The sequence below is a fragment of the Mus caroli genome, unplaced genomic scaffold (assembly GCF_978045245.1).
Source record: "Mus caroli unplaced genomic scaffold, Mus_caroli_1 scaffold_9, whole genome shotgun sequence".
In the NCBI taxonomy this organism is placed as follows: Eukaryota; Metazoa; Chordata; class Mammalia; order Rodentia; family Muridae; genus Mus; species Mus caroli.
Window position 1 is genome coordinate 671,919 of NW_028227264.1, and position 26,889 is coordinate 698,807.

The 26,889-nt window shown below is 42.7% G+C and overlaps 1 protein-coding gene across 1 annotated transcript in view; it reads left to right on the top strand.

Moving 5' to 3' along the window:
• The window catches only part of Ppp1r14c (protein phosphatase 1 regulatory inhibitor subunit 14C), a 105,710-nt gene extending 80,323 nt beyond the window's left edge, over nucleotides 1-25,387 (top strand). The window contains exon 4 of the mRNA XM_021175239.3: nucleotides 23,860-25,387. Coding sequence (XP_021030898.1) covers nucleotides 23,860-23,934 — 75 coding nt within the window. The 3' untranslated portion in view covers nucleotides 23,935-25,387. The remainder of the gene's footprint in view (nucleotides 1-23,859) is intronic.
• The last annotated feature ends 1,502 nt before the right edge of the window (nucleotides 25,388-26,889 follow it).

The window sequence follows — 26,889 nt, forward strand, 5'->3', positions numbered from 1 at the left end:
TATGTTTAAAACAATTTATCACTGTTAAAATCAATATTAGAAGCATTACTATCATATTACGAAGTTTGGATATCAATTAATACCTATGAATACCTATTAAAGCAAGCTTTAACGCTTTAATAAAGAGGCATTGCTTTATATCTTATCTTAAATTTTACTATTTAGGATAGGAACCACATTTATCAATTTTTGAGTTAAGAAGATCTTTTTCTGAGGAGGCCTTCTCTGATAGGCACTCCTCCTGAGATACCACAAGCTCCGCCTGAGGGCAATTTAGCCCTGGAAAAGTTGCATCTTTTATAGCATCATTTACAAGCGCCCAGAGACCTAGGGTAAAATTATCTGTCTGAGCGATATTCAAGGCCTCACCAACTTTCTCCCAGGTTCCACAATCTATCGTTTCTTCTTCTTTGAACCATGGACAACAGCTATCTATCTTATCTAAAAGATCCATGACTTTGAACCCTTCCTTCTTCCACCTAAGCAGCTTTCTAAAAAGCTGCGGCACACCGACTGTCTCCGTATCTAGTTCCGATTAACGAACTACTGACTCCAAGCAGAAACAGTGTTGGGTCAGCACTGATTCAAACTTGATTCGTATCCTACCGCATCCTCAGCAACACTTTACAAAACTGAAATTTTAGGCTAGCGCTAGCATGTGTACCTGTCCATTGCTCCGATGCTCCTCCAATACGAAAATCCTTTCCTTTCTTGTGGAGCTCCACACAGCAGTCGTTTCTCTTAGCATCCCTCTGCCATTCTTCAGGTCCCAGTTCTGGCGCCAACTGTTGCGGCCTGCCCGCAGTCCACAACACGAACTGTTCAACTGAGAATGGCAGTTCGCTGAAAAGAGAGGAATCTAGACGGGGCGGAAGAAAGAATGGAGCTAAGACAAATCCTGATCAAAGCTCAATTTTACTATTTCCAGACACTCAGTTATAAAGGAAGGGGGAGGGAACCCAATATCCCGCCAAGTAACTCAGGGTCCAGTAGCAGGACGAACACGTGTGTGCCTCCAGGCAGCAAAGGCAGGTTCCAGCAGTGGGCGTGGCAGGACGAATGAGCACGTAGCTCCACCCTTGAGCAAGCAGGTTCCAGGCTGGGGGAAGGGAGGCCACACTAAAGGAGGTGAACTTTCAGGAGGTGAGGTCAGGGGGTGGATCTGTTTTCTGTCACGTTTTCTTAGATCCCAGGTGAGCACAGGGCAGTGAGAATTGTGGTGGTGGTGATGATGACAGCATGATTGATGCTGATGGTGATGATGATAATGATAATGATGGCAGTAACAAAAGGAAAGAGCAGATGACTTCACGCATATCTTGCTTGTAGATTCTTGCCGTCCCCAGGTAATGATGTTATTTTTATAAAGTGTAGACTTTATTTTCTTTGTGCTGGGAGTAGAACTGGGGACCTTGCTCATATGAGGCCAGCACTCTACCATGGAGTTATGTACCTAGCCCTAAAGCACAGTGTATAAAGAGCATAGGGCCCAGTCAACATTTTCTAATGATTGATGGTGACTTTACGGCCTCTTACTAAACTTAAAATGATCACTCTTACCTTAACACAGCCCCATTTCTCTCTGTGTGATTAGAATTACATGGACATAAACAAATAGGAATTAAAGACCATTGAACACGTGACATTTGAGATTTCTATATCTTTGACAAAGAGGGTCAGGATAAAAAGAAAAGATGTATATGAAGCCAGAACTAACTTCATTTTGTGACCTAGACCTCTTCTTGTGCCATGGTGATTAGTCTGAACTTGAAAGCCATTTACAGAGAGGAGAAATCCCGAGGATTGTGTAAACTGAACCCTTTCTTAGAATAGGTATGTTCCTAATGGTATCTGTGCTGGGCTCTGAGCTACAGAAATAGACTTATCCTGAAATCATCATTCTTGATAAGGAGCCTTTGTAAACAAACCACTTACAACCTCTTTTTACCCTTAAAGGAGTCTCTAACTCTTCCTAAGGGGACACATTCTGGATTCCATGAGTATCTGTGCTTCCTAAATTGCAGTTCCAGGACCCCAGATAAAATCCTCATTTGCTCCACAGGCCACTGGGCAAATATTAAGACATGATGCATATTCTTGAAGTGAAATTATTTTAGTCTTTTTAGTGACTAGAAAGTAGGAGATTATAATTTCATTTTTTTCTGTCCTGTTGATTGCTTTCCATGGCTGGAATATTTATGTGGACTTCACTTCATATTGCTTAAATTGTAAGTGCAAAGATGCCAATAAATACATTACTAAGCAAAAAAGAATTATACATACTAAGGCTGACAATGTGGTGTGTCACTGACCTCCTTTGGTGTATTCAGACATAGGTGAGTTTTGTGAAATAAACAAATTCATTTAGAAGTAAAAGTTGAATATCAGATTAAGGAGACTGTAATCACAGCAAAATGAATTAATCTTAAAAGCAGATGTGAATCAAGCAAAGAACAAAGTTTCATAGCTTCAAGTTAAAGGAGGAAAATCAAAACTGGGCTGTGATTAGGATCTTCAGGAATTTCTGTTGGCAGAAGTCATTTGACAGCACCCACAACAAGACCTCACCTGAAGCAGATACCATGAACTGCTTTTCAGATAATGAAAAGCAAGATCAATTCCTGTAGTCCCTGCTAGCTGATGGATCGAACTATAATCCTCCCCCAGCCAATAGATGAAGTGAATATTGACTCTTTTATCAAGGAATGTACTTGAATGGACCTTGCTGTAGCGCTGTGATGGCTGGGAGTAGATCCCAGCATCCTCAGAGCTGAGAACATTTAGATGTGTTATGGTGTTTCATTGTTTCCTGCCTGGTGTCCTGGGCAACTTACACAGTCAGATTTTTTGATAATGTATAACTGGTTCTCCAGGTGACACAGTTTTGTTATTTTAAACAGTTTTCAGGTGTTAGCATCACCTGTCCAAAGAGGAGAGTCATGTGGCATGTAGTTTTTGCTACCCCACTTTAAGCTCCGAGCAGACCACATTACTAGTCCCTGACCTGAGAATATTGAATCCATGGATGAAAAACATAGACATGCACTTAGCTCAATTTCACCCTGCCTTATTGGCTCAATTGCTGGGTGCTTCTAATCTCCTGTGGCTAGCATGCCCTTCCCAATAATCTTAGCTAAGCACCTCTTAATCTGCCCTTAGCTTAGTGTTCCAGTTACCTTCTCCTTGTTCAATAAACCAAAACTGCCCTCCAGGTTAGTTGTATTTCTAATCTCCTGCCTGGGGAAGTGGCCCATGTCCACTACACCCAAGATCTTACATGGCTGTTATCTTTCCTTCCTCCAAAGCATGGCAAAATCCCCCTTCCTCTTTCTACATCTCTTAGACCCAGAAGTCCCACCTCTTTCCTTCCCCTAGAAATTGGCCCCTGACGTCTTTATCGATCTATCAAGAACCAAATGGAGGACCTTAGCATCAGAAATCCCTCCTACAAAGTTTCACCTTCCGTTTCTCTAACTTCTCCTAATTTTAGTGACTTGGGAAGTCCTTCTGCTATTCACCCTGTTCACACATTCCTGGACTCTCATCTTGGCTGCCGTTTTAGTTCACTTTCTGTTGCTGTGATAAACATCATAGCTGAAAGCAAACTGGAAAGGAAAAGGGTTATTTTACCTTCTAGGTTATAGACTGACATGAAAGCAAGTCAGGGCAGAAACTTGAGGCAGGAACCTGGAGGCAGAAACTGATGGACAAGCCTTGGAGAAACTATACTTACTGGCTTGCTCATCATGGTTTTCTCAGCTTGCTTTCTTATACAGTGAGGACCATCTGCCCAGGGGTAGTACCACCCACAGTGACCTGGACCCTTCCATGCCAACCATTTATCAAGAAAATGACCCACATTCTTTAGACCAATCTTATAGAAGTGTTTTCTCAGTTGAGTTTCACTCTTTCCAGACAGCACTGGTTTTTGTCAAGTTGACAAAAAGCTAACCAGCACAAACTTGCCCTAGAAGCCAGGTGTGGTGAATACCTGAAACCCCAGTACTTGAGAGGGTAAAGGTGAAGATGGCTGGATTTTAGTCTAGCCTGGGCTACATACATAGCAAGACCCTGTCTCACAAAGGAAACAAAACAAAAGCAAACAACAATGACAAACAAGCAAACAAAAACTCTAAAGAAAGCCTTAGATTTTAGGAGGTTGACAATGAACCTGGGCCAGGGGCAAGTTGAGCCTGTCAATGTACAGTTTTAGGTCAGTGACTTTTCTTGGAAGCAAAGTGGGGAGAACACACAGCCATATAGGCATGGGCAGGGTTGGTGGCCCCTGTGTATCTCACCTTTAAGAATTTTCATCTGCTTTTCCTCTGTACTCTGTCTCTGTCCTCTGCCTCTGCCTCTGCCTCTGCCTCTGCCTCTGCCTCTGCCTCTGCCTCTGCCTCTGCCTCTGCCTCTGCCTCTGCCTCTGCCTCTGCCTCTGCCTCTGCCTCTGCCTCTGCCTCTGCCTCTGCCTCTGCCTCTGCCTCTACTTCTGCCTCTGCCTCTGTACTCTGCCTCTGTACTCTGCCTCTGCCTCTGTACTCTGCCTCTGTACTCTGCCTCTGCCTCTGCCTCTGTACTCTGCCTCTGTACTCTGCCTCTGCCTCTGCCTCTGCCTCTGCCTCTGCCTCTGCCTCTGCCTCTGCCTCTGCCTCTGCCTCTGCCTCTGCCTCTGCCTCTGTACTCTGCCTCTGCCTCTCTGCCTCTGCCTCTGCCTCTCTGCCTCTGCCTCTCTGCCTCTGCCTCTCTGCCTCGAGTGGGTAGTATGTTCAAAAGAATAGATTGTACATCAACAGTTCTTTCAGGCACGTTTTGTTAGAGCTTCCTTTGCTGGCACACTTACTGTGCTTGGTGACACCACTGATGCTTTAGAGCCCTTGTGTTAGGGAATGCTTCTAATTAAAGAGTTACTGTTGAGTATCTATTCAGCTTATTTCTTTCTAAGTGGTTCGGAATACTAAAAAGAGTGGCCTAAGTGTAGTTTATGTATAGAGCCAAGATTGGCTACTTCCTTATTTTCCAGGGTCCCATCTTTTGCGAAATATCACATTGTCAGCAATGAACATAACAGATTAATTACTTTGAATGACCAGGGAAGGCCCCCAGACACCTGGCCGTGGTGATGATAATTAGAAAGCATGTGTCCATCTGCTACCTCTGGCACAGGCTGAGGCAGGCCCATATGTGGGTGTTGGGTGGATGCTGAAAGCCAAAGGACTCAGAAGAGATCTGGAAAATAAGGTTTGAGAGTAGGCATGTTATACATTCTGGAGCTGGTGGGGCTCGTGCCAGTGCACCTCAGGACCTGTTTAGAAGTCAGGTGACTAAATGCTGCCTGGAGTTAACTTTCCAAGCTCGCAGGGAATGCTATCCTTTCTGTGGCTGTGTTGACTCTACTTCCCTCTCCGGCCCTGCTCTCCCGTTCTCTTCTCTCCTCTCTCATCTCTTCATCCCCCCTAATGTCCTGTCTTGTTTTCTCCCCTTCTCTACCCTTCCCCCCTTCTCACTTATTATATATATAAAAAGAAAAATCTAAGATCTACTCTTCCCTTACTCTCCCAGATCGTTGCTTGCCCAGGTTTAACGAAACATCCTTGAGAGCCTTCTGAATGTCTTGGGTCAGTGGCTACTTTCTACAATTTTCTCCCTAATGCACCTCGAAGAAGCTAGTGCTACCCATTCCCTACCCCTTAAAAAAAAATCTATGTTTTCCATTTTATGTGCATGAGTGTTTTGCTTGCTTGTAAGTCTGTGCACCACATGCATGCCTGATGGCCATGGAGGACAGAAGAGGGCACTGGATCCGCTGGACTGGAGTTACAGACAGGTGTAAGCTGACATGTGGGTACTAGGATCCGAACCTGGGTCCTCTGCAAGAACAAAAAGTGTTTTTCACTGAAGAGCCATGTCTCTGGCTTGCTAATACCGCTTTCCTTATTTCTAAGCCACAACTGTGTGCATCCACTTATTCATTCAGACAATTCTTTACAGATCTTTGCAGAGCTTCTCCTAATGTCTTGTCTTGACAAGCCAGCAAAGGTGAACCAGGCTTTTGTGACCACCCGGTGGTGACAAGTACACACAGAAGTTGTTTTGGTTTCTTTTTCAATTTACAATATTTTGCAAGTTTTCTTTACTTTGTTTTAACCTTGCTTATTTTGCCTAACTTTGTTATTAATTCAATGAGTTATGTAATTTATTCACCCTTCCTTGTCTTCTTTTACTATATAATATTCTTTTTAAAACATTGTGATAGTTAGTATATGCTTGGCCTAGGGAGTGGCAATGTTAAGACGTGTGGCCTTTTGGGAGTAGGTGTGTCACTGTGGGTGTGGTTTTTAAAACCCTAGTCCTAGTTGCTTGGAATTCAGTCTTGTAGCAGCCTTCAGCTAAAGATGTAGAACTCTCAGCTCCTCCTGTACCATGCCTGCCTAGATGTTGCCATGCTCGCACCTTGATGATAATGGACTGAACCTCTGAACCTATAAGCCAGCTCCAATTAAACGTTGTCTTGTAAGAGTTGTGTTGGTCATGGTATCTGTTCAGAGCAATGAAACCCTAAGACAAACATATTTTTATTTAGTATTATTAGTGTGAGGCTCCACTTTGTGGCAAGACACCCCCACTTGGTGTGGAAGTCAGAAGACAGTATTCGGGAGTTGGCCCTCTCCTTCCACCTTGCTTAGACAAGGTCTTTCATGCTGGTATGAGAGACTATTCTGCATGTTTCAGGCTAGCTAGCCTGTGAGTGTCGAGCTGTTTCTCCTGTCTCTGCCTCTCATTTCACCCTAAGAGTGCCAGGACCACATATTGACACCAATGCATCCAGCATTTTTATGTGACAACTCTAAGGCTCAAACTCAGGTCACAGGCTGGCTCAGCAAACACTTTCATCTGCCAAGACATCTGGCCAGCCATGGAAAGCATTCTTTTTTCTCATTTTATTGTGTGTGCTTATTGTGTGACACTATACATATGGAGGGATCAGAGGAAAGCTTTCAGAAGTCAGGTCTCTCTATCTCTACTGCAATTACCCACTCTTCTACTGGTAACTGCTTGGACTCTGTTCAGCTTTTAATTATGGAGAACAAAAATATTATTATGAACCTATTGTCTCATGTATAAGAATGTCTTCAAGGCATATAGCAGGAGGTGGTGTGATGTCTGGGCTTGCTCCATGCTCACCAGTAAGCGTGTGGGTTTCCTTCATCCTCATTATTGCAATGTTTTAAATTATTGAACTTTTAAAATTTTGCTAATCCAATGAATTCTCATTGTTCCAATAGATGATTGACAAGTGCTGGCTAGTGGGGCTGGAGTCTTGCAGGGTTGAGGTGGAATATGTGTTCTTAGCTAGCAGTGTGTTGTATATATTTTTGTGTGTGTGTTTCTTTAGGAATTTCCATGTCCAGGTTTTTGTCCATGGTTCTTTGGAATGTTGCTCTAACTTTAATTTTTTCAAACCTTACTTTTAATCTTAAATGCTTTAACCTCATGTCTTAGTTAGGGTTTTACTGCTGTGAACAGACACCATGACCAAGGCAAGTCTTATAAAAAAACAACATTTAATTGGGGCTAGCTTACAGGTTCACAGGTTCAGTCCATTATCATCAAGGTGGGAGCATGGCAGCATCCAGGCTGTCATGGTGCAGGAGGAGCTGAGAGTTCTACGTCTTCATCCAAAGGCTGCTAGTGGAAAACAGACTTCCAGCCAACTGGGATTAGAGTTTTAAGCCCACACCCACAGTCACACACCTACTCCAACCAGGTCACACCTATTCCAACAAGGCCACACCTCCAAATGGTGCCACTCCCTGGTCCAAGAATATACAAACAATCACATCTCCCTTGTAGTCTACCATCAGAGATAGTGGAAAAGAAAGGATATGGAGGGAGCGTGGAGTGGAGAAAGGTTCTTTGGAGAAACTCTCATCTGTGTTTTCTGGAAATTGGCAGTTCAGTTCACAGGTTAGCAGTGGCAGCTCGATTCACTCGCAAACACTTTACGGATACACCAGCAGTCCAGTTCAGTAGTGTCTGGTTAGCAACAACGGTGACACTACCTAGCAGAAACAGCCAGGCCTCAGCCTCTGCTCGGGTCAGTAAGAAGGACCAGGAGGAACACCAGGAGAAGTTCTCATCTGTGTTTCTCTTAGGGAAGCAAACTTCAGCAAAGACTCGAGACCCACAAGCTTTGCACAGCTAGCTGTACCAACAAGCCAAGCTCTGCCTCCATCACTACATGGAATCCTATTTATACCCTTTGAACAGCATGTGTCTTCCACGTCTCTTGCCCCAGCATGATTCTTGCATCAGTACATGCATCCAATCAGTCTGAGTCCTTGGAAGAGGCAATAAACTTTAGCATACCACCAAAAGTTTTTTGGTGCATTTCTCTATGGCGTCCCAAGAAATGCAGCTCAACTGAACAACACAAGGTGGACCAATACATGTGTGTTGTTAGCAAAGAATCCTTAAACACATGTCCTTTCATGTGTTTGTTTTAACAGAGCATCCTCTCTTCTGTGTCTACTTTAACAAAACATTCCTTCATGTGTTTGCCCCAGCAAAACACTAACCAATCGACTTTCCAAAGAGCCCTTAAGTTTCCAATTTATGTTGGCATTTTCAATATTAATTTTAAAGAATGCTTCATATATGTTTATATCTAGGATAACAATCCAGATTAGAGTTTATTTTGACTTATAATGCCTTTTATCTACAGAAATCTTAAGTTTTAATGTCAAGTTTATCGAAGACATCTTTCATGATGAATAATTTCTTAAATGTTTATTTAAGAAGTTGCTTGTGGGGCTGAAGAGATAGCCCAATGGTTAACTATATTTCCCACTCTTGCAGAGGACCAGGGTTCAGTTCCCAGCACCCATGCAGAGAAGCACACAACTGCCTGTAACTCCAGATTACCAGGAACCTATGCTCTGGCCTCCAGAGACACCTGTACCCACATGTACGCACCCCATCATACATGTAATTAAAAATAGTAAAAGTAAGATATTTTTTAAATGAAATTATTTACTGCCTCAGTTGTTCTATAGATAGTCTTATTGTATTTCAGTTTAAACATTAACTTTTTATACCGTCTATTCAATACCTCCTTTTATTTATGTGCATGTGTAGTGTGAGGTATGGCTCTCTCTGTCTTATCCCATGCTGTTCCCAACACCCACTGTTCTGTAATGCATTTCTCAAGGGTATTAAGTTTCCCTACACATAGGGCCCACATTGTTGGGAAGAGGCAATGGGCAAAACAGAAGGTAGGTTCATATTCAGAGCACAATATAGTCTTCCTGGGGACAGTATTTTGTGCATCCTTCATCCTTTCTCTGCCACATCTCAAAGTTAGAAGATGGCTCTTTGTTTCCTGTGTATTTTAAGTAGTTTTGTTGATCATTAGACTGAAATACCGAACTTGGTTGCTTAACAAAAGGAAGTTCTCATCTTGAGCATCATGGTACAGAGACGGGTTACCCCAAGTTCCAGGTAGTGATTCCTGGTTCCTCATATCTTTACATCAGCACGGCCTTTGAATGCTGGTCTGATTACTCAGTGACTGCATGACCTCAGGAAAGTCTCTAAGTCAGTAGTTCTCAACCTTTCTACTGGTGTGGCTCTTTAATACAGTTCCTCATGCTACGATTACCGCAACCATAAAAATACTTTTGCTGCTACTCCATAACAGCAATTTTGATACTGTTATGAATCATAATGTCCAGTATGCAGGATATCTGATATGTGACCCCTGTAAAAGGGTCATTCAATTTCCAAAGAGGTCACGACCCACAGGTTGAGAACCACTGCTCTACATTGGGATCCAGTTTTCTAATATATTGCTATTGATTGAATCAGTCCAGGAAATTCTTGGTGTGCCTGGCATCAGGCCCCTCAAACTTTCTCTACGTGGAGCCACTTTTCACTGGAGACATTTTTTTTTTTTTTTTACACAGCCATTATTCCTATGACTTCCTAAGTCAGGAGTTTATTTTAAAGTAATTGGTACATGCACAACTTAGTGTTTGTAAATGACTAAAGGGATTTGCACAGGAATAAAATAGATGTGCTGTTTGGCTAACATCATCCAACCTAGAAGGTGATTTAATACTTTCTTTTTCTTTAAGATTTGTTTATTTATTCATTCATTTATTTATTTATTATGTAAGTACACTGTAGCTATCTTCAGACACACCAGAAGAGGGCATCAGATCTCATTAAAGATGGTTGTGAGCCACCATGTGGTTGCTGGTACAACGCCAAGCAACCTGTGCACATCATGAGAAAGAAAAGGCTTAGAGCAAACTGAAATATAAAAAGTCTTAGATACAAAGATAGCCCTGAGGGGGAAGAGGGTGGCAGGAGGACTCAAGATCATTTAGAAAAGTGTTGACTGATGATACAAATTTGGGGGGTTGTTTTAAACAGAAGCTAGTTTGGTGGAGAAGAGGGTAGGAGATTCACATGTAGTCTAGAACATCACCAGGCTCAAGTTGGAAAGAAAAAAGCTGGGGGATGGGGGCAGATTATGGTGCTTGCTGCTGCTGGTGGTGTGTGTGTGTGTGTGTCTGTGTGTGTGTGTGTGTGTGTGTGTGTGTGTGTGGTGTGGTGTGGAAGCTGTTGAGAAATGCTGCTGAAGGAATTATTTGCACATTCACTTCAAGCTCTTCATGAAAAAGAGCAAACACACTCACTTATAACCTCTCGAGAGTGGAAGTTACTTGATCCAAGTGGCTTGGAGTGACTGATTTGTTAGCCACAGTCCGGACTGTGGAAGGAGAAAAAATTAGGCAAGAGTTTGAGGAATTGTAGCCCTCCATTCAGATGTAGTGGGAGAAGCTAGTGTGGGTCCTCTCATGGCAGCCCCTGTATCTACTGGGAGGGACATCTACTTATCCATGGTCACTGGTGGCTTGCTAGGGAAACATTTGTACAGGTGTTTCTCCCTGAGTCTCTCATGGGTGACATCATATTTTCATCTGGCTTCATTGCAAACTTTCCATGCATAGCTATAGGGGAAATGGGTTACATCTTCTCCATGTAATGTGCACTTTATGGGAATTTGTATAGAGTACGACATGGTCCATTTTATTCTATTTTGTTAGAATGCTCAGAAAAACAATTATAGTCCAAATGTCTTGAAGATGGGATATCTAAGAGTTTGGGCTGGACTCTGACATAGGCCTTTTTGATGTGTTGACATAGCTCAGAAGAGCCAGAGCACACAGGAGAGGCACAGAGGCCAGAGAGGGCTTATCCCTCCATGAGAGCCCATTCTCTTGCTAACTCACTAATTAATTCACTAATTCACAGTGACTAATTCACTAATTCACAGTGACTAATTTACTTTCGAGATAACTAATCCATTGTTGAGATAACAAATCCACTCTTGGGATCGTGGCATTAATTCGTCCTGAGATTCTCACAGCACACTCACCTCTTTGGACAGTATCTCTCCATTCTGTCACAACAGTGACTAAAATTCAAGATGAGTTTCATAGGACACGATCAAACCATAGCAGACGGGACTTTAGCAGCAGTCTTAAACTTTAGTACAGAAGTCTTGATTGTGATGGTGGCATTACACAGATGGTGGCTTTGATGCAACCTCACGGTGGGGTGATGCATTTCACTCACATTTTTAGAGGCCTCTCCCCATGCTGAAGCACTGAGCCTTGTGTTCTTGGTGAGCCATCAGAGCAGTAGAAGTGTGTTGCAGAACTTCTTCATATCATGGCTACTGGGAAGGGAAGCCCAGGAAGAGGACATCCTGTGAGCTAATTCCTCCAGCTCAGCTCCACCTCCTAAGCTCTCTAGCACTCCCTGAAATAGTCTCACTGACTGGGACCTTGCTGTCCATATAGAAGCCTCTGAGGGAACACTTCACAGCCAGACAATGATAGCGATAACAGTTGTTAACAAGGGTGAGCATTTGTATAGATTTCCTATGATTTGGCTTTTCTGAAGCTCATTTCAGGTATGAACTTGCTTAATCCTTTCAGCCAACTCACTAGCATCTCTCCCACTTACAGGGAGGAATGCTGAGTAAGCTGTTGTGTGACTTTTCCTGGGGAGACAAACATTTGATTACCCCTGGTGGTGGGGCACTGGAAACAGCAAAGCAAAGAGTCCCCCACATCCAGTACAGGGAACCTATGACTTTATTGGAGTTGCTTATAAAGCTCAAAGGAAGTTGTGTCATTGAGATTTACCTTAACAGTGACAGCTCAGGAGCACCCAGCATAGTTTACAAGCAGCTGGCTGGTAGGCAAGTCTCTTCCCTGTGCCTATTGTCACTACTCACGTAGGTAGGTAATGTTGGAGCAGCATTTTGTGAATGTAGGCACTTCACCTAGAGCCTGGTACTTTACATGAGATTCTTTGCTCCCTTCAAGAGGGAATATTTCAGACTGGAATTCTTGGGTACACAACAGTGAAGCTGCCCGTTCCTGGATTGCAGTCACCTCTTCCGGCTGTGTAACTGCACTGTTTCTTGCTGGGTGTGTATGGAGCGACTCTTCTCTGCTAGATTAACCACCATGGCTTTCCTAGGCATTTGCCTCAATGGCTCCTGTGTTAAAGCTTGGGGTCTTTCTTTTCTGTTTTCTGTTTCTTGGGTCTCAACTCACTTTCCAGTCTTCAGGAAACTCTGGTTTCCTGGGGTAAGTGTGTCTCCTGCATTAAAAGCAGCAAGAAGGTGTCTCCTACTACTGGAGTTTGCCCCACCCTCTCCTGTTGCTTCATTGCCATACTGAACAGCTGGAGGGTGATTCTGAGGCGTTACCAGGCATCTCCTGGGTGGTATTTTGGAACTGTTTGGGCAAAATCTGAGGAAGCATCCAAAAATAAAATATACAATTTATCTTGAAATATGGCTCAGGTAAACTTTAAAAATTATGTCAGTTAGTCAAAGTAGTCATTTAATAGTTAGGAAACTAGACTGGCCAGATCTTAAAAACCATGGAGAGGTAGACAGCTAATAAAAGTTTCTTTTCTTTCTTTTTTTTTTTTTTTTTTTTTTTTTTTTGGTTTTGTTTTTCGAGACAGGGTTTCTCTGTGTAGCCATGGCTGTCCTGGAACTCACTTTGTAGACCAGGCTGGTCTCGAACTCAGAAATCCGCCTGCCTCTGCCTCCCAAGTGCTCGGATTAAAGGAGTGCGCCACCACTGCCTGGCTAATACAAGTTTCTTAAAGAAGGGGGAATTGGATAGGGAACCTTATTCCAGAGCAACCTCTCCCTCTCCCCTTCCCCCTCTTCTCCTCTTCCCCTCTCCCCTTCCCCCTCTTCTCCTCTTCCCCTCTCCCCCTCTCCCCCATCTCTCTCTTTCACACACACTCTCTCTCCTTCATTTCCTCCCTCCATCCCTCCCTTTTTTAATTTTTTTACTATTGTAAGACAAGGTCTCACAATGTAGCTCTGGCTGGCTTAGAACTCATTATGTACCTCAGGCCAGTGTTGAACTCATACAGATCCACCTCCTTCTGCCACCCAGGTGCTGAGGTCAAAGGGTGAACTACCATGCCCCAGAGTGGTCAGTCTTGATTCTGCAGCCCTTAAATTCAACAAGTGTGTCCTCTTTAAGAAGCTTTGGAACTATGACCCTTTTTGCCCAGTCACCAGAGAGTGAGTGAGAGAGAGAGAGAGAGAGAGAGAGAGAGAGAGAGAGAGAGAGAGAGTAGATCTATGTGCTAGCTGGCACGAGCCGTTCCTCTCCGCAGTGGGCATGCAGACATTCTTAGCACTGCACCTCATGCCTCCTTGATGAACCTATGCATGTATCGTCGTTCCCAGCCTAAGACCCCCCTGGAAAACGGGATTTCCAGCTGCTTCTACCACACAGCTCAGTACTTAGGACTAAATCTGCCATGGAGTTAACTTAGAGTGAAGTGCAGGGTCAGCCCATATTTATCCAATTCAGATGGTATCGAGAGTCCTGCATTCAAACATTTGCCTTATGACTCCAGTTTGGTAACTTGTAGTGAGGTAGAATATCAACCATTTAGTTTTCTTCTCTCTTGTATCCAGACCACCCAGGACCAGATCCTAGTACGGAATGCACACCCACCAGGGAGCACTCTGTCATCACTCCTCCATGTCATCAGGGAACGAAAGTCCCCAAAAGACTGCATCTCCCCTTTTGAGTATCACAAAAGTCACATCCTTTGTGGGTAGGGAATTGCCTTGAATGGCTTTTTGCTTTCCTATGGGGATCCTGCAGAGTGCAGTGGGAGACAGCTCGCATGAAACCTTTCTCTCAGTGTGTTCAGTGCATGGGGCTTAGCAGAGAGGAAGACATATAAAGACAGTGGTGAATCCCTGAGATGGAAAACAGCCTGTGTTTTTAAATAAAATGTGTGCAGACAGAATGCTTGCCCATATAGAAATACTATACGCCATAAAGCAAATCTCACATGGCCAGGGATTCAAGTCACACAAATATGTTCTTTGACAACAGTGGGGTTGGTTAGATGATAGTAACAGAAAAGTAACCAGAAAAGCCTTCAATACCAGGGGAGTCAAGTGATGCATTTCTAATTAGCTCACACCACACAGAAGGTGTTCTGAACTAAAATCCGTCATCTCAAGCTGCTGTTCAAGCAGTGCTTACCTCAGAATAAACTGTGCCAACTGTCTTTGCTAGAACACTTCTTAAGTCATTCTGAGACGGTGACTCAGTGGGCAGAGGGATTGCCTAGCATAAATGAAGTCCTGGGATCGATTCCCCAGTGCCATATAAACTGGTGGTGTTTGCCTGTCACCTCAGCATTAGGGAGGTGGAGGAAGGTAGGAGGCTCAGGAGGTCAAGGTCATTCGCAATTACTCAGCGAATTTAATGCAAGTCTGGGTATGACTCTGCCTTTAAAAATCTAACTAATTAATTAGAAATTAATTAATAGATAATGCCGCTCTTACCCTATTACACTCTTGCCTCTTGCCCCCTTACTCCCAATTCCCTTTCCTCCTCCTTCCACGTGGCCATGGCCGGCCCCCATTTCTGTACTCTCTTCTCTCTGCCTTTCTCTGCTTCTGCTACCCTCTTAACTCCCCTCCCCATGCCCTGAATAAACTCTATTCTATACTTTAAAAAAAATAGATAATGCAGTTTTCTCTGAGCTTTCCTCATCTGGTCCTCAGATGGATGGATAGAGCTTTGTAAGAGCTGGCTGCTTTAGTAGAGGAGGCAATCCAAGAACCAGGTAGAAGGACATATGTTTCAATTTATTATTTCTATGTTTTTCTGCAAGTGTGGATAATGAGTTAAGAGATAGGCAGAGCTTGGGTCCAGGGACACAAGGCTAGAGAACAGAGCAGAGCCACTCCACACACTCTTGTGTTTTAAAAGGGAGGACAGGGGGATGGAGAGATGGCTTGATGAGTGAAGTGCTTGCTAAAGAAACATGAAGACCTTGACTGTTAATTCTTAGCACCCATGGAAAAAACTGGGCACAGGAGTTTGTCCCTATAGTCCCAGTGATGAAAGACAGGCAGGAGGAGGTCACCAAGCAACCAGGCTAGCTGAGCATGCAAACTTCAGAATCAGGGGGAGATCTTGAGTCAAAAAATAAGGTGGAAAGCAATGAAGGAAGACACCTGTTGATTGTTGTCACACTTACACACACACTCACACACTCACACTCTCACATACATACACAATACTCTCACACACTCACACACATATATACTCACACACACTCTCACATGTACACATACACACACTCTCATACACATACACACTCACATACTCTTATATACACACTCTCTCACACACACTCACTTACACACACTCACACACATACACATACACACATATACTCACACTCACATATACTCTCTCATACATACTCACACACACATACACACTCACACCCACACACACATATACTCTCACACACACTCACACACATACATATACACTCATACACACACACACACATCATAAAAGAACTTAGGGTAAAGGTGAAAAGTTCACCTTGAAGATCTAAAAGTGGACTATTGGATGGAGGAATCACACCTCTCATGCTTAGCACTAGGGACGGGTGTGAACTCATTTCAGAGGCAGTATTGCATAGTGTAGGACCCGAGAATTGAAACAAATCTTGATTTCAACAGAAGCTCTTGGCACATTTCTCAAATCAAGTGCCTTCTCTGGTTTGGTACAGTAGAGATCCTTGTCCACAGACTTGAGAAAGCTAAATATTTGTGAAGGGTTTAGGATGGAGCCTGGTAGATAAGAAAGAACAAACACTAAGTACTAGCTGCAATGAGGACCTGGGTGGCACTGAGAGATTCTTATTTTGGAATTTACAGTGTGTGGTAAGCCTAATGGAACTAAAATTGATTCTAATTCTATTAACGACAGAAAATGAATCATGTCTAGCTGGGATTAAAAAAAAATATGTACTAGCACTGATTCCCAAAGTACAATGGCACTAGTTTTAGCCTGTGCTTATGAAAGCATCTATTGAAATCTCAACTACTGAGATTTCGAATCAGTCAATATGACAGAGATGAGCCTAGAGCCTAGACCTAGTGGCTCTCTGACATTGCAGTCTATCCCCTGCTGTCAGCTCACCTACTCATTCAGACTACATGCATCTGAGTTCTCTCTGCTTTGAAGTTTCTACTTTGCTGGAGAATACCCATGATCACATCCCTGTCTATTATGGGGGAAAGTATTTTTTGCATAGATTATCTTAGTGACTGTCTTATGGCTCTGAAGAGAGAATATGACCAAAGCAACTTATAAAAGAAAGGATTTAATTGGGCTTATGCCCACTGAATGTGGTGGAAGGCAGACATGGCTCTGGAGAAACAGCTGAGACTTACATCTTACTGGAAAGTTGCAGGCAGAGAAAGGGTGGGCCTGGGCCTGGAATGGGTTTTAGAAACCTTAAAGCCACCCTCCAGTTATACATATCTTCTAACAAGGGCAAACGTCCTAGTCTTTCCCAAAACAGTCGTGCCATTTAGCAACAGAGTATTCAAATAGATGGGCTTATGGGCCCCCAAAACAGTGCCACCATTTAGAGACAGAGCATACACGAGTCTCTGGGAACTATTCTCATTCAAACCACATTCTAAGAAAAAATGGGGACAAATGGCCATCTTTTCCCCACATGCCAGGACTCTCACAAAGACTTGACTATAAATTCCAAACCATTGTCCCAGTTTGCAGTAAATGGTTTGGCTTCTTTGTTCCGCTCTGCTTTATGCTTGGATCCAATGGTTGCGTTTTTTCCTAACGAATTCAATCTTCCTCCAGAAAGACAGTTAAAAGAATATGTGACCAGGCCAGCTAAATGGCTTGGTAGGTAGAGGTGCTTGCAAGCAAGCCTGACCATCTGAGTTCAGTCTTCAGGATCCACATGGAAAAGGGAGAAGATCAATTCTCACAGAGAGTCTTCCAACTTCCTCTTTACCGTATGTCATGCGGCTGCTCTACCCCACAGTGAAGGTAAAATGTAATTCTAGGGGTTTTAAACAGAATGTGTGATGAGTTTATTACCAACTATAATACAGTGAGTAAGATTTGTACACAGTCCTTAATTTGCCCTGGCTTTTGTAAGAAAGCATACAGCTTTGAATAATAACTGAGCTATTTCCTCAAACATAAAATAGAAGTAAATTGTTCCCATAAAAATAAAAAAAGAAAATCTATTATGATGCTACACAATATCAGCAAACATGTGTAAATAACAATATGCTGTTCATAGTAACATTGGCAGTATTAAATACCTGCAGACACAATCCAAGCTGTGCAAACTCTATGCTGGAATAGGTAAAATGTTGCTGAGTTTAATAAAGACTCAAGGGAAGCAGGGGCACACACAGTTCCTGGGTGAGAAGACTTAGTACTAAAGTGTCACTTTTCCTATAACAAAATAATGCAATCACAACCACAAATTTGAACAAGCTTTTTGAGTATAGACACATGAGCTTATTCTAAAATTCTTAAGGTAGTTTAAGGGACTTATAATGACCGCAACCATTTAGAGAAAAGTCACTAAAATTAACAGAATGGCATTACCTAATATCATCAGGACTTGCAGGCTGTATTTACAGAGACAGTGTGGTATTGTTGTAAAGATGAGACAAATAAATTGGGTTGACTGTGTCTTTTGTTTACCCAACCTGTTTTGTTTTTTGTTGTTGTTTGTTTGTTTGTTTAGCATAGGACTTTATTTTATTTATTAGCATAGGACTTTTGGAAGTATCCTCTAGGCTCCTTCACTGGTTTCTGTCTGCTTCCAGCTCCTACCTCTTGTGGCCCCATCTCTGCCACCTGTCCTCCCTTGTCACATAGCCTCCAGCCTTGTTCTTCTGTCTACTTTCCTGTGCTTACAGTCATCTCCATGATTTCCCCATCCAACCCTGCAGCTTAATGCACCATTGTCTGCACCAACTCATAGACTCTTCTGGTATAATGTAAATATTATTGACTGCATTGTGCTGTCTGGTGTCCATATGACTGTGTTCCTTAAAGTGTGGCCAGTGTGACCATCAAGTATTTTACATTTTACTTAGTGTAAGAAATTTCAGTAGCCACATGCACTCAGGGCACTGTAGTGAATAAACAGTGTGGGTCTGAGATGCTTTGTTCACAAACCCTAGGTATGAACCTATTAGCTAGTTTTGACCTGTATTTGTGTGGGGTAGTGTCTTAGTCAGGGTTTTATTGCTGTGAACGACACCATGACCAAGCCAAGTCTTATAAAAACAACATTTAATTGGGGTTGGCTTACAAGTTCAGAGGTTCAGTCCATTATCATCAAGGTGGGAGCATGGCAGTATCCAGGCAGGCAGGCATGGCACAGGCAGAGCTGAACGTTCTACATCTTCATCCAAAGGCTGCTAGTGGAAGACTGACTTCCAGGCAACTGGGATGAGAGTCTTAAGCCCACACCCACAGTAACACACCTACTCCAACCAGGTCACACCTATACCAACAAGGCCACAACTACAAATGGTGCCACCCCCTGGTCCAAGAATATACAAACCACCACATTCCACTCCCTGGCCCCCATAGACTTGTTCAAAAACATGAGTCTATAGGGGCCATACTTAAACATAGCATAATGCAAATGCATTTAGTCCAACTGTTAAAGTCCTCATAGTCTATAGCAGTCACAAAAATGTTAAAGTCCAAAGTTCAAGGGCTCTTCAGAGATTCATCAAACTAATTAACTGTAATCTCCAAAGCAAGGCAGGAAACCAGCTGGGCAAACTCCAAACTCTGCATCTCCATGGCTGATGTCAAAGCAGTTTTCAGATCTCCATTCCTTTTTCATCTTTGTTGACTGCAACAAACTGCTTTCTCCTGGGCTGGTTCCACTCCCTGTTAGCAGCTTTCCTCAGCATGTATCCCATGGCTCTGGCATCTTTAATATCTTTGAGTCTCCAAGGCAATTTCAATGTTACAGCTTCTTCTTTCAGTGTCTGGGATTCCACTTGATCTTTTGGACTCCTCCTAAGGGCTGGCATCACTTCTCCAGCTCTGCCCTCTGTAGCACTCTAAGCTCAGGTTGATCCACTCCACTACGGCTGCTGTTCTTGGTGATCATCCCATGGTAATGACATTTCCAACACACTGGGGTGTTCCAATCCAACTAGGCTTCACCAATAGCCTCTCATAGACTCTCTTCATGGTGCCAAGCATCAAATCCTTTGCCTGTCCCCTTCAGTCCTGGGCTATCAACTACAGATGAGGCTACACCTTCTCCAATGGCCTTCCATGACCTCTCACAGTGCCAAGTCTCAGCTGTTCTTCATGACACCTTTATGCCTTCAAAACCAGTACCATCTGGGTGACTCTTACACATTACCAAGTCCAGCTGCAGCACGAGGTACAACCTTGGCTATCTTGGAACACAGCCTCTGTGCTCTCAGAAAACACTTCTCAGAAGATGTCACCTAAACGATACTGGTCTCTTCTTAATCATTGCCAATGTCTTAGCTCTAGCTAACCAGCATCAATTGTCCCAGTAGTTCCTTCCATTCTTAAATCTAGAGCCAGAGCCACATGGCTGAAGCTGCCAAGTTCTGCTGCTTACAGGAACTAGAACATGATCCCCTTGTACTATTACATTATCACTGGCAGTATGTTTTCTAAATCCTTCACTGCCTAAGCTTGGCTATCCTGGATCTTGCTCTGTAGATTGACCTTGAATGCAGAGATCAGCATGCCTGTCTCATGGGATTACCACCACGCCTAGATCTAAATTCAGCTGGGTAGGATCTTGCCCCAAGCTCCTACTCCCTTAATCTGTTATTTCCTAGAACTAACATTTTGCTACATTTCACTTCCTGGTATACCTTTAATACTCGAACTATATATTTTATATTTTGCCTTTCTAAGCTTGCTATGCTTGTTCAAACTTCTCTTTGTGAGGCCTAATCAGAAAACAAAGTCTCTGCTGGGCTTTTTTGAAACTTCCTTTGTCAATGCAATTAATCCAAGTCTCTTCACCTTAGCCTCACGCAGACTTTTCAGACAAGGGCAAAAATTAGCCACATTCTTCACCAAAATACCACAAAAAACAATCTTTATGCCACATACTGAAAGTCTTCTCCTTTGAAATCTCTTGGGCTAGGTCAAAACAGTTCAAATTACTCCCATCAACAAAGTCTTCCATATTCCTACTAGGATGACCCATTAAGCCCCATTTAAAGCATTCCACTGAGCATCTTATTATCTCATTCCAAGCCTACTTCTTCCCCTCCAGTTTGTCCCTATTCTCAGCCAATAGCATCCCCTTGTTAGCTAGTTGCTGAGGAATATCGACTTTCTCTCTTGTTTCCCCTCCTCACTGCTTCCTACTTGCATGCTCAGTTGAGCAGCAGGGTCTGTTGGCTCTGCCTTGGAAATGGATGCAAATGTAATCACACTGTTCTATGCTTCAGAGCCTCCCATGGCTTTCCAAGGCAAAAACAAATCTCTGCTATGTGACCCACTAGGTCCTGTCTGGCCCTATGACCTCCAGTATTTTCCTACCTCCTTACTCTGGCCTTCTAGGCCAGGGACATCCATCCCCTGCCTTGTTTGTCTGAAGGTCTTTGTACTTGCACTGTCAGCAAGCCCTACCAAGCCTCCTCAAAGCTGGCCAATTAATTCATATCTCAGAACAGAGGTTGCTTTCTCAAAGGACAGCCCTCCTCTGACTAAATCTATGTTCTTAGCCCAAGGCTGAGTTTTGGAAATAAATGGGATACATTGTCACTGGCCCAAAGTGCCCTGGAGAAACAAACTTGCAGCCACCAATGTATTCTTGACTAGAAATCCTTGAGTCTTCCTGGAGAATCACTGGGAAATAAACTGAATCCTTCTGGGCAAGTGTCATGGCCACATTTCTGTATGGGGACTACATACTGATCTTGATGCTTTTCACAAACCCAAATATGCAAATTTAACTAATAATATAAACAGGCGTTTATGTATATTGTATTAGTCAGAATTCTCTAAATGAACAGACTAATAGGACCCATATTAAAAAAAAGAGGCATTGTTAGACTGACCTACAGGATACAGTCAGTTATTGCAAAGGTGGCTGTCACAGTGGGATGGCCAAGGGATTCAGGAGCTGTTCAGTCAACAATGCTGATATCTCAACAGTCCTAACCTGGTGTTGGAGTCCCAGAGAGTTCCTAGATAGCTAATGTTTTTCAGTCCATGCTGGAATCATGAAGACACTGGACTTAATAATGGCCACAGCAACAGGGGAGATAAACTTGCCAAAGAGAGTGAAGGAAAGCAGGCAAAAGCAATGGTCTCCTTCCGTGGTCTTTCATGTGGACTGCACTAGAAAGCATAGGTCAAATATAATATACTCTGATTAAGAAAATCCCTTGAAGGTGTGCCTAGCAATTTGGGTTTTAGTTGATTCCAGATGTAGTCAAATTGATGGACCACCAAGATTAGTCATCACATGCACAGACAGTATATTAAAATATAGACATAAGGTGATGTTTCTATAAAATTAAATACAGGGCTTGGCATGGTGGCTCAGAGGATAAAGCACTTGCTTCCGAGCCTGACTATCTGAGTTTGTTCCCTGGAACCACTCGGTGGAGGGAAAGAACCAACCCCACAAGGTTGTCCTGTGATCTATATGTTTACTTTGGTATAACGCACACATACACAAACACACACATATTTAATCCATTTTGCTATTCCTCGTGTGGTTTTTATCTTTGTGAAAGTCTTATTACCACAATACAAAATTATGAAACATTTTCATGAAATAAATAACAAGGTTTCTGATTCTGACCTTGGATTTTATCAAAAGAAGAAATTTGAAATGGAATACTTGACTCCTGCTGGTCATTTGCATGACATTTGCATACACAACAATTATTTGCATAACAATTTCCAAAATAGTGAAACAAAAACTGAATGTGCCAAATCCTATAGGCTGCTTAAGTCACAGAGTAAAATGGACATTGAGAAACTTAGGTTTTCGGAATTAACATTCATATAAATGGGAAAAAATGTTATTTTATTCATGAAAATTCTTTAAGTTAGTTAAGATAGGTGTACTAAAAATTAAATTAGGGCTTCTATCATACTCCTCTACTGTCTATATCAAGGATGGTGGGGAGTAAGATGTGTGACTTATCTGACCAAGTTGTGAACCAGCCTCCAAAAGGCATTATGTAGACTGAGGAGAATTATTAAAACGTATAGGTTTCAGTTATACTGTCGTTCATAACTTGGAAAACCCAAAGCATCTAAGAATCTAGTGCTGGAGAATTCAGTAGTGATACTGCTGGTAGAAAAAGGACTATGTAGCCATCCACGTACATAGAAAGATTTTCATGTAGTAGGGCAAAGCTTGACATACAATGTCAAGTAGACAAGAAGGCTCAGACAGTGTGATCTAAGTAGCTAAGAACAATGTTCATACCAGCAAATCTGTTCAATGTGGCTAATTCTAAGGAGTTTGTATTTTCCAAATTTTTAAGCAAAATTTGTACATATTAGTTTTATGCTAGCAAAGACTGTTAAAAATCAAATTGTGGTAGTGGTGAGCAACATAAAGCTTATAATGGTTTAGGGCTAAAGAAGGGTGCATGGCTCACAGAGCCTGGGTAGCTTATGACTGCAGGGGTATTGGCAGGAGGAGAGAACCAGAGAGCCAGTTTTTGGAAGTGCTTTGGATTTATTACATAAATGGCTCTGCATTCTTCTTGGGGTTTGTGTGCATGAAAACCTTATACTGTTGATGAATATCTCACAAATGCCACTTTCTGTTGCATGACTTTCTCCATGTGAGGTTGTCTACAGTTTAAGCAACATGTCAGCAGCATCAGCCTCACTTAGAAGGTTGCCCAGAAGGCACCTTGTAACTTTCTATATTCATGCACTGAACTGGGATGGGTCCAACAGTCTGGGATTAAATCCCATGGGTATATTTGATACTTGGCTGTGAGAACCAGAGGTCTAGCTTTGCTGATCCAGGTGAAGTCTAGGGACATCTGCAGCCTGCTTGAATCTGATAGAATCTTAGACTCTAGACTGGCCCTTTGTAGGATCGACAAGATGTCCATATGTTGTGCATACACATTGTAAGACTGAGCATGGAAGTCAAACATAGCTGGCGAGTCCAAGTAAAGGATATCTGCAGGTGACAGTGACCTGGATCTTTCCCTCCAGAGGGGAGAGCAAGGAGAAGGCTTGGGCTGGGAAGTTTAAGCATCTCCTGTTTTCCTAAAATCCCTTTCTCATTTTACATTGGAGTTTAACACATACAAGGGCATTCATTAACTTCAGCTGAAATCAGTTACTCTGGGCACATTCTCAAGCCCAGGCTTTAATAACGTGGCCCCTTGTACTAACTTCCTTGATGTCTTTTTAGGAATTCATCAGAGAGCTGCTCTCCCGGATAAGAGGCATGAGGAAGCTGAGCCCTCCGCAGAAGAAGAGCATATGATTTCGCTACAGGGTAAAATTCTCTCGGAGATGAAGAAAGCGACCTGGGATTTGGACCCCACAGATACTTTTCTTAAAAAAAAAAAAATAATAACCATAGTTGTCTTTTACAACAACATTTTTTTGGTGTGTATGTGTGTGTGTTGGGGGGGGTAGACATTTATTCAAAAGTGTTTCTTCTTTTGTTGTTTTTAAAGGGTTTTCATTACTGTAATATTTTAATGGCAAAGCTACTACAACTTGGACTGTAGTCCAACCAAGAACTATCAAAGCAGGTACATCCACAAGGATGGACAAGGCCAGGTGTGTTTTCTGTCAGGACTCAGCTGTAATTTAGGATCTCACAATACAGGGAAGATGGTTTTCTTATGGTCAGTTTGGTAAGACGTTTTAAGTTGTACATTTGACTTCGATGTCAAAGCTATCTCATGCTTGTATATATCTACAGACACTAAGTTAAAACTAGAGATGTGAGCTTTGTATCAGGTTCATGGAATAAGCCTGTGCTTTCCTATTAGATGTGGTCACAACACAGGTGCTTTCAAAAGGTCTCCAGACATTCTTCAGACAAATGGCGTCCACCTTCAGCATCCACTTTCTGCAACAAAGTGAAAGAATTCAGTGTGTTTGTCATTACAATGAGCCATACTGCACATGTGTTGAGTTGGTCAAGGGCTTAATTCATAAATTTTATTATTTCATTGGTTGAGATGCTTCGCCAGGTCATGTACTTATTGCCTCATTGTGGTTTTTTAAAGTTTTATGAACTCTTAATTTTGAAAACCAGCCTGATTGATAAAGAAATACCTACACTTCCTGAACAGAGTTTTGCAATCAAGAAAGGAAGCCCCAGGTAGCAACATGTTCTCTGCTTTCAATGCAATACACTGTATTAGTTCTGTTCATGAAAGCAGGTCAAAAGGAAACCAATGGGTTGAGCTTCCTTCTCCTGTGCCAGTACCATCAGTCCAGAAGTGTGAACTGAGTGTTGAGAAATGTAGAGATGAGAAGACCCCTCAAGACCTTTGTTGGTTTAGAAGTCTGGTTTCATCTCTGGTTTCTCTCAGTGGTTCATTGTCCTGATTGTGACCTTGATTTCCATGTTAGGAGCTAGGTCTGGTGACCTACCCTAACCCTACAGCTACATACCAGCTCTTTGAGTAGAAGTAAAATTCATATGGGATGTAGGCAGGGTAAAAGCCCTTCCTTCCTTCCAGGAAGCCCCTGCTGCCTCCCCCTGGAAACCCTGCCTGCCATGAGAAGTCTCCAGGTGGCCCTGTCTGAAAACAGGGACCAGGCAATTTATATCAAGGGTGCTTTAACATATTTTATTTTTTAAAAGAACTATGTTTGTGAATTTTCTGTATACTGGCAAGCTTTTGAAAATGTATTTAATTTTGTAATGTTTACCAATGATTTATTTACAAGCTATTTACTCAAATAAAGGGAGCTGCTTACAAGCTTGTTTTTGTGTATGTCAGTAGAACATACTGGGCCGGGGGGGGAGGGGGGTGTTTGATATGTTCTCTGCAGATGGGAATCCCAAGCACCCGTGGAGCTAGCCTCTTACTGTCCAAGTATGTGCAAGCATTTAATCCTGATGCCTTTCTTGGTGTCTTCAGCAGAGGACCCAGCCATGTTCTTGGATTAAGAAGGAAATAAGATGAGCAGTGTGTGTTCAGCACTGCTTGCTCCTATTTCAACTCTCTCCCAAGCTGTGCTCTATTCACTTCAGTAAAACTCCCCTTTCCCACTGGAGAGATACCTATAAGAAGATCTCAAATTAATAAAGCATTTCAGGTATTAATAGACCGCCATGCATGTTAAGAGCCAGAGAAGTGGGATAGGTGCAGGATTTCTACCAGGATTCACCAGCCCAAGTGATGAAGATGAAGGAGGAGTTTGTTTCCCTGTCCTCAAAATCCCTCATCCCATTTGTATACACTCTGGCCTTCCTTGCTGCCCTTGCTCAGTGGCATCACCAGATTTCCTGGGTGATCCTGGTAGATGCTAGGCCAAATCTTGGTTCCCATCCTTCCCTAAAACCCTGAGTCACCTAGCTTATCTAATACCTAATAAGTCTGTCCATGGAGAGCCTCACTAGATTGCTACAGCCATCTTAGAATGGGCTTTTCCGTGTCCCGTCTTGACTCTTTCTGCTGTTCCTATCCAGTAGTCAGAATGCTCCAGTCATTTCTCTTTTCCTAAAAGCTGACCCCTTATCAAGACCCCTAAGAAGAACCGGTCCTTGCCTCATTGCTTCAACTTTTGCTTCTGTTCTTTGCTCTTGAGTTCTTAGGTTTTCTGAACTATCCCCTATAGTTTTCTCATGAGAGGTTTGTAAAATATTTTACCTGAGCCTAAACCATCCTCTCCACCTCTGTTGAGAGAGCTGGAACAGATTTCCCCAGTCCTCCAGAGGGTTCATACATGGTGCATCATGTACTCCATCACGACAGGTATCTGCAATGTTACAACTGCTTGCCCATGTGTGTGTCTGTCAGACTAGGCCCTGGGATCCTCAGTCTGGGGAGTGGAATGTAACTTAGCATCCATGCCTATGCCTGGCTTATCAAAGAGGTTGGCAAGTGTTGATGATTCTTCCAGAAAACACTTTTCTCCCCAGCTAGGGTGTTGGTTCTAGGATCTGAACTCTAGATCTGACTGTATAGTTAAATCACGTGAGAAGCTTAAAACAACACAGGCACATAGAAATTTTGCTGTGAATCTTTCTTTTTAAAACAACAAAGCTAAAAATATATTTACTTTATAATCCAGCTGACTCACCCCAGGGTATGTACTGAAAGGAGCTGAAATCAGCACTGTTTACAACAGCTAAGACATGAGTAACCAACATGTCTGTCAACAGGCAACAAAGAATAAGATCTTGACTTATGCCACAAAATGGGCAGAAGTGCAAGACATTAAACTGAGCCAAAGCAGGCAGAGAAAGACA